The 8,671-nt window shown below is 39.4% G+C and overlaps 1 protein-coding gene across 2 annotated transcripts in view; it reads left to right on the forward strand.

Moving 5' to 3' along the window:
- The window catches only part of ZCCHC10 (zinc finger CCHC-type containing 10), a 29,899-nt gene extending 24,961 nt beyond the window's left edge, over positions 1-4,938 (forward strand). The window contains exons 3-4 of one of the 2 annotated variants that reach the window (XM_008052462.1): positions 1,978-2,019; positions 4,196-4,938. In XM_008052462.1, the coding sequence (XP_008050653.1) occupies positions 1,978-2,019; positions 4,196-4,463 (310 nt within the window). In that variant the 3' untranslated portion in view covers positions 4,464-4,938. The remainder of the gene's footprint in view (positions 1-1,977; positions 2,020-4,195) is intronic. The other variant, XM_021709517.1, reaches the window with a different exon arrangement.
- The last annotated feature ends 3,733 nt before the right edge of the window (positions 4,939-8,671 follow it).

Consider the following 8,671-nt stretch of genomic DNA (forward strand, 5'->3'; position numbering starts at 1 on the left):
CCACTCACCTCAGCCTCCCAAAGGCGCGGGATTACAGACTGAGCCACTGAGCCCGGCTTTTCTTCTTTTCTTGAGTAGGAGGTCTTACTCTGTCACCCAGACTGGAGTGCAACGGCACAATCACACATGACTCCTTGTCACTCCAACTTCTACACTCAAGTAATCCTTTCTCCTCAGTCTCCCAAGTAGCTGAGACCACGGGTGCACACCACTATGCCTGGCTAATTTCTTGACTTTTTGTAGAGGCAAGGTCTCACTATGTTGCTGGTCTCAAACTCCTGGGCTCAGGTAATCCTTCTGCCTCAGCTTCCCAAAGTGCTGGGATTACAAGCATGAGTCACCACACCCAGCCCCAATTATGAATTCTCACAGTACAATTTAATAAATGTACTTCCCCCTCTTATTTTATTCCCAAAATGACAATTCAGTAATTCCATTGTGTAAAAAATTTGGCATAAGTATACTTTTGGGCCAGGCGCAGTGGTGCACACTTGTAATCCCGGCACTTTGGGAAGCAGAGGTGAGAGGATTGCCTGAGCCCATGGGTTTGAGACCAGGCTGGGAAACGTGGCGAGACAATGAATAAAAAAATTAGCTTGGCATGGTGGCATGTGCCTGTGGTTCCAGCTACTTGGAAGGCTGAGGTAGAAGGATCGCCTGAGCCCAGCAGATTGAAGATGTGATGACCGTGAGTATGCCACTGTACTACAGCCTGGGCGGCAGAGTGAGACTCCAACTCATAAACAACAACAAAACAACAAAAAAAACCACTTTTGGCCCCCCAGGAAATAGGGATAGAAACCTTACTTAGGAAATGTAGAGAAACCCAGAATACAGACATACTCAATTTACTGAAATCCTGATTTAGTATGCCTTTTGTTTGGCAGAAATAATAGCAAGCCATTTGTACTTTTTATTCAAATTCACTATTTTTTCGATATAAATGTGAGGGAACATATTCTTGAAGTATTATGCTTCTAATCTTTTATTTTAAAAATTATATTTAATAAAATTATTTGGAGAGACAGAGTCTTACTGTGTTGCCCAACCTGGTCTCAAACTTTTGACCTCAAGATATCCTCCCACCTTGGCCTCCCAGAGTGCTGGGATTACAGGCGAGAGCTACCTCACCTGGCGAAGTTTCTGGTCTTTAGGGGGTAAATAACTGAACATTTTGGGGGATATGCAGAAAAGAAATAGTTATTTTATTTTATTTTATTTATTTTTTTTTTTGAGTTGGAGTCTCACTCTGTTGCCCAGACTGGAGTGCAGGGGCCGCTCCCGGCCACCGCAGCCTCGACCTGCTGGGCTCCGGCGATCCTTCTGCCTCAGCCTTCCGAGTAGCCGGAATTACAGGCATGCGCTACCACGCCCAGCTGATTTTTTGATTTATTGTAGAGATGAGGTTTCGCTGCCCAGGCGGGTCTCGAACCCGCGGGCTCAGGCAATCCACTCACCTCAGCCTCCCAAAGGCGCGGGATTACAGGCTGAGCCACCGAGCCCGGCGAAATAGTTATTTTAAATTAAAGTGTTGCTTTTTAAAAAATATGAAATGACCATTTATAATATGATTCTGGGAACTCAAATTGCAAATTACAGCTATTGTGCTGCCATTTTTTGTTTTAATGTTCAGTAAGTAGTTGATATAGCTATGACAACCTTAGTCCCAAACTATAAAAAAGAGTCAAATTTGTACATCTAATCATCTTAACTACTAACTTACCTGGGTTTTAAGGTACAAATGATAACAGTCTTGCCTAAGTGCTGGTTAAGTTGACTGCATGTTCCATATAGCTTATAGTAGGAAATTTTCCACTTGGTTATAACAAAAAATATTGTATTCTGAGCACATGCTATAAAAAGACAAAGTGGGGTTTTTTTCCCAGTATAAAACAGTTTTGGGGATAGCAAAAGGGTTTGTATGAAATGTGTATACTCTCTATTAACAGTACCTTTTTTTCTCCTTGTGTTTATCAGCATTGGAGAAACTAATGTAGAAAGAAAGGCAAAGAAAAAAAGGTATGTGTGGTTTTAGGAGTTTTATATAGATAATATATGTAATGCTAGTTGGAGGGATGGTGATTTTAAAATTATATAGCTGTAAGTTTTGGATATGAAATCTCTTGTTTACAATTCATAATTATTATTATTTTTTTTTTTGGAGTTGGAGTCTCACTCCTTTGCCCAGGCTGGAGTGCAGTGACATGCACACTCATGGCCACCCCAGAGTCGGCTTGCTGGGCTCTGGCGATCCTTCAGCTTTAGCCTTCCAAGTAGCCAGAACTACAGGCGCACTCTACCACACCCAGCTATTTTTTTTCTTTTATTGTAGAAATGAGGTCTTGCCAAGTTGCCTGGCTTGATCTCAAACCCACGGACTCAGGCAATCCACTCGCCTCGGCCTTCCAAAGTGCTGGGATTACAGGCTGAGCCACTGAGCCCGGCCTAGTCTTTATTTTTTTATTTTTTTATTTTTTTGAGTTGGAGTCTCACTCTGTCACCCAGACTGGAGTGCAGTGGCCGCTCCCGGCCACCGCAGCCTCGACCTGCTGGGCTCTGGTGATCCTACCGCCTCAGCCTTCCAAGTAGCCGGAATTACAGGCGCGCGCTACCACGCCCAGCTGATTTTTTGATTTATTGTAGAGATGAGGTCTCGCTGCCCAGGCGGGTCTCGAACCTGTGGGCTCAGGCAATCCACTCACCTCAGCCTCCCAAAGGCGCGGGATTACAGGCTGAGCCACCGAGCCCGGCTTAGTCTTTATTTTTTAAAAGAATTTTTTTTTTTTTTGAGTTGGAGTTTCACTCTGTCACCCAGACTGGAGTGCAGTGGCTGCTTCTGGCCACTGCAGCCTTGACCTGCTGGGCTCCGGCGATCCTTCCACCTCAGCCTTCCGCGTAGCCAGAACTACAGGCATGCGCTACCACGCCCAGCTGATTTTTTTATTTATTGTAGAGATGAGGTCTCACCAAGTTGCCCAGGTGGGTCTCGAACCCGCGGGCTCAGGCAATTCACTCACCTCAGCCTCCCAAGGAGCGGGATTACAGGCTGAGCCACCAAGCCCGGCTAAGAATTTCTTAAGCCAAATTTTCTAGTACTACATCCTATTTTTTGATAAGTTCCTCTTGTTCCCTGTCTGGAATTTATTGCTTCCATTTCTTCTTTTTCTCCAAGTTTCTAGAGTTCTTATGCCTGGAAATAGTAAACAATTATCTTCTCTTGGCTTAGAATAGTAGACGTAATTAGACTGGTAAGAAATTATTAACCAGCCATATCTGGCCTGAAGTAGCTAAAATAAAGATGATGAAACATTTACCAGTGTACATGAAATTTAAATAGACCCATTGTTACACTGCAACTTTATTCTCAAATTACTCACTCTGAAGTATGATATAGAATATATGCATTTCTTAAATTCTATCCAAGAAAGTTAAATTGCTGAAGTAACAAGAATACCTTGGAAAGGGAGGGGGCATAATTTACAACAGTTAGACAAGCCCAAAAGCATCAAACCTAGGGATAGCATGCTAACCAAACTTCCATATATACATACATGAGGGGAACCACAAAAAAAAACAAAACTCAGAATTATCTTTTGGATGGTGGGCTCTTTGTAATGTACTCAGAAGTTTTTCCTCTGGATCAAACAGTCAACCAGAGTTTTTATCTGAAAGTTTTGAGAAGGTTGTGTCACAATTTGCAGAAGAAACATCTTGAGTTGTGGCACAGGGTGACTGGTTCTTCCACCATGACGATGCTCCTGCCCACACTGCTCTGTTTTTGACCAAACCAGCATGATCCCCATGCCCATTCTCCCCATTCACCCATTCTTGCCTGGAGCAACTTTTTTTTTTTTGCTTCCCTGGATGAAAAAAGTTCTCAAATGGAAATATTTTGCTGATCTGGAGGAAGTGAAACAAAAAATGGCAGAAGCACCAAAAGGCAACAAAACTGTCGAGTTCAGAAACTGTTTTGAGCAGCGGAAAAAACATCTCATTAAGTGTATTGCATCAAATGGAGAGAACTTTGAAGGTGACTGAAGTTTAAACATGTAAGAATAAATACATAATTTTTTACAAATAAATTCCCAGTTTTTTTGGGTCCCCCTCATATATATAAAATTCTGTATTGTATGAAAGTGCATGTAAGCATTCTATTAAATGTTACCTTCCCATGTAACTGTTTGTGTTATAATAGATCTAAGAGTGTAACCAGTTCCAGTAGCAATAGCAGTGACAATTCAGCCAGTGATTCTTCGTCAGAGAGTGAAGAAACATCTACCTCATCTTCCTCAGAGGGCAGTGACACTGATGAAAACTCTTCTAGTTCATCATCTTCAGACTCTTCTACAACCTCTTCCTCCTCCTCTGATTCAGACTCAGATTCCAGCTCTTCCAGTAGCAGCAGCACCAGCACAGATAGCAGCTCCGAAGATGAACCACCAAAGAAGAAGAAAAAGAAGTAGAATTGCGACGTCCATATTGGACTGATGAACTGGAAACATTAATGTGATTCTCAGAGGGGAATTTAGAATATGTAAAGGCCAAATAGGTTCACTGGTCAACATTTCTAGAATTCTAAAGTTTCTAAATGTTTTACTTTGTAAGAACATAAAGAGTATTCATAATGGATTATATATATAAAGACTTTTATTTTAAAGGTGAATCTTGTTTGTCTTTTTTATCTTTAAAATGTATCTTCAGAACTCAATCAAAGCAGAAATCTGTAAATCTGTTTTGTGATAAAGCTTATCTTTTCTCCCTATGAAATAATTGCCGTACTTCCTTATATGTCAGTGGTAAGTATCAGACATGTTTTCAGGATATCTGGCAATGAATTTCTAATGTTTCTAACTGTGTGTTATGTAAGATTTATTATGTTGTTACCACAAGCTTAGGAGCTTTTCTGCTGTTAATAAATGTGCTCTATTTTTACGTTCATGTTCAGAGAGTTATTCTGATTTTTTGTCCTAAATGATAAGTTCAGGGAACCTATTAATATATTTATACCTTTTGAATGCTACAAGTTTTAAGTTGCTCATTGTATCATTAATTTTTTCTGGTTCCTTAAGTTCTTAGAGTTATCATTTTCTGAGGAAAATTATCCTAGTGGAACCTAAAAAGGGACAAAAAATCTGAAACTACTTAGGAATCTAATCGTGGTGCCTTCAGATAAATTCAGTGTTTCAGAAAAGAAAGCAACCATGTAAAAGGCTAACAAGTAAAAGTGCTATAAAAATCTTTGTGTACTACCATGCTATAAAATAATGAGGAAAAAACATGCCATAAAATGAGGAAAAAGGTAGGAGAAAGGTGATTTTTACAGAAAATTAGGACAATGGTGGTCACCTTTTATCAAAAGCTTTAAAACTTTCATAAAGATTTGCTTTTGGCTGTTTTGCAGTTATGGCATTACAGTTTATATACTGACAGGTCATATATGAAAGTAGACCATATACATATGAATGACCAGGCTTAATCTGTGTTTACATTTGAAATCTAGCTTGAAAGGTAAAAAAAAAAAGAAACTACTGCACAGTATTTCTTAAAAGTAAATTACTTTTTTTTTTTTTTTTTTTGAGTTGGAGTCTCACTCTGTCACCCAGACTGGAGTGCAGTGGCCGCTCCCGGCCACCGCAGCCTCGACCTGCTGGGCTCTGGCGATCCTTCCGCCTCAACCTTCCAAGTAGCCAGGATTACAGGCACATGCTACCACGCCCGGCTGATTTTTTGATTTATTGTAGAGATGAGGTCTCGCCGCCCAGGCAGGTCTCAAACTCGCGGGCTCAGGCAATACACTCACCTCAGCCTCCCAAAGGCGCGGGATTACAGGCTGAGCTACCAAGCCTGGCTAGTAAATTACTCTTATGTGGTGAGCTTGGTTTAACATCACGTTCTGTGATGTCTTTTAAACTTTTTGGAAAGAGGTATAATTTGTAGAAAAATCTTGATTTGGGTTAAGTATAGGTTTTTAAAGTTATAATTGTTAAATCATTTTTATATTTTTATGAGAAAGCAGTAGAAAATTACTTTAGAAGGAAATGAACTTCTATTAAAATGTTAAGATATATGTAGTGAGTTTAAGGAGCCTGTAATTGTCAGTTTTACGGAAACATCTGCTTTTAATGATTGTAACTAAACTCTCAAAATGTTTCAGATATTTCAAAGACTCCTTACAGATGTATCCCTTGACAGGTAGATTTAATACATTACTAATCAAACACATTTTATAATGTTTGTTGACTGTAAGGGTAATTTTTAGCAGTTAAACAACTTGAAAGAAAAATGTGTTACATAGGTTACATCACTTGCAATTAAATAAGACTCATAATTTATACTGACAGGGTTAAACCTCTTATCTGTTTGCTATTTTATTTAATGCTAGTTCTTACTCCGTTTGAGGTATGAGAGCATTTAAACAAATTCTAATTTCACATTTTTACTGTTACAACTGTTAAAAGTGTGCCTTTTATAGAGAGCAGAGGGCAGAAAGTCGATTATTTTTTAGTCACACATTTCACTTAAAAAAGAATCAATGGCAATGTAGACACTAACTTCCAAAGAGTTTGTCTCTGTCTTCCTAAAAGCAAGACTCTAGAAGTGGAGTTCTTGATAATTGTAGCAAGTACTCATATATTTTACTTCTCAACCACAACCTTATTAAAAGGAGTCATTAGATGTAGGTTTTCATTCCACAAATATTTTGTTCAGAAGACTGTACAATGTAATTTTGTCCTAGAATCAGAATACAACATTAGCCATAAGTTAACAATGGAAGTGAAAAAGGTACAAGAGGGTGTGTTTCAGATTCATTGTTGTATTTATTAATTTTTATTTTTAATTGTAGATTTACAGAACAGTTGAAAAATTTCCTTCTATACCTCATTTAGTTTCCCCTAATGTAACATCTCTTCTTTGTATTAGAAATAGGGTCTTGCTCTGTTGCCTAGTTTGGAGGAGTACAGTGGTGCAATCATAGCTCACTGCAGCCTCAAACTCCTGGGCTCAAGTGATCCTCCTGCATCATCCTCCTGAGTAGCTAAGACCACTGGCACGTGCCACAGTGCCTGATTAATTTTTATTTTATAGAGACTAGGGCTCACTATGTTTCCCAGACTTGTTTCAAAACCTTGGCCTCTAGCAATCCTCAGTTTTGAGCAGTGGAAAAAGCATTTTGATAGGTGTGTTACATCAAATGGAGAGTACTATGAAAGTGACTGAAGTTTAAACATGTAAGAATAAATACACAATTTTTAAGAAATAAATTCCAGGTTTTTTGGGTCCTCCCTTGTATATATCCCACATATATCACATACATAGATATAGATATATGTGAGAAAATTTATTGTGGGAGTTGGCTCATGTAATTATGGAGGCTGAGAAGCCTGCAATCTGCTGCCTGCAAGCTGAGAGCCAGGAAGCCAGTGGTAAACTCATTCTGAGTCCAAAGACATGAGAAACAAGGGGACTGCTAATTTAAGTCCCAAAGGCCTAAGAACCAGGAGTCCTGGTGTCCAAGAACAGGAGAAGATGGATGTTCCAGTTCAAAAAGAGGGAGAGAATTTGCTTTTTCTGTACCTTTTTGTTCTATTTGGGCTCTCACTGGATTGGATGATGCCCACACACACTGGTATGGGTGAATTTTCTTTACTCAGTTTAATTATTCAAATGCTAACCTTTCCTGAAACAATGTTTTTCTAGCTAGCGGGGCATCCCTTAGCCCGATCAAGTCGATGCATAAAATTAACCATCACAGGAAATGAAAGAGATGAGAAATGACAACAATTTGGAAACTGGAAAGTAGATGCTGACTTAAATGGCCAAAGAGGCCCAAAGCCTAAGCCTACAGTGAGGGGAAAGCCAACAGGAAGCAAGCCAATTTATGCCACAGATACTGAAATGCCTCTAAACTTGATGGCATCACACACATTTCTGTCAGCCAGGGCACAGGTATGGCTTGAAAGGAGGACTGGTAGAAAGTATATCTAAGAAGATGCACCTCTTACACTCCTGATCCTGCTATGGTGTCTTTGCAGGGTTTTTTTTTTTTTTTTTTAATCATTCTTCATCCCTTTACTGTAATATTTTGCAAGTGAGCAGTAGTGAGCACCTGTGTTCAATCTGCCATGATTAATGAGTACTCTATTTAAAATTAAATAAGAAACAATATAAGTTGCTATATGCTAAGAACCACATGGAGTAAAAGGTGATTTCTGCACTAGGCAAATCCGTAATAAAGTCTAGGATCACAAAGCATGTAAGCCAAAACAACTAGAAATTTGCACAAGGAAAATTAGCTCCAACTAGTCAGCTATCTTGAAGAATCACTGAGCATATGGACAATGGAGAAAACATTCATCCACTATTCTGGCAAACTTTACCAACTGTTACTAAGTATCTACCCCTTTCCCTGAGGGTTTACAGGATATTAATAAACAATTATAGATACCTCTTTAAGTGCTGCAAACATGTTGATAGAAAGCTTCGAATCTTAAATGATTACTGGAAGAATTTGGTGAAGACTTCTAGGGTAGGTGTATTTGGCTAAGAGAGTCGTTGAGCCTGGTGGGAAATCTGTATGGGAGACTGGCAGGGGTTGAGGCTGCCAGGGATAATGCTATATTATCAAGGGTACTATAGGTCAGGCTAAGGTTTTGTTTTTGTCTGGAAGGCG

This window comes from Carlito syrichta, unplaced genomic scaffold, assembly GCF_000164805.1.
Source record: "Carlito syrichta isolate Samal-C Ts95f unplaced genomic scaffold, Tarsius_syrichta-2.0.1 Scaffold70824, whole genome shotgun sequence".
In the NCBI taxonomy this organism is placed as follows: domain Eukaryota; kingdom Metazoa; phylum Chordata; class Mammalia; order Primates; family Tarsiidae; genus Carlito; species Carlito syrichta.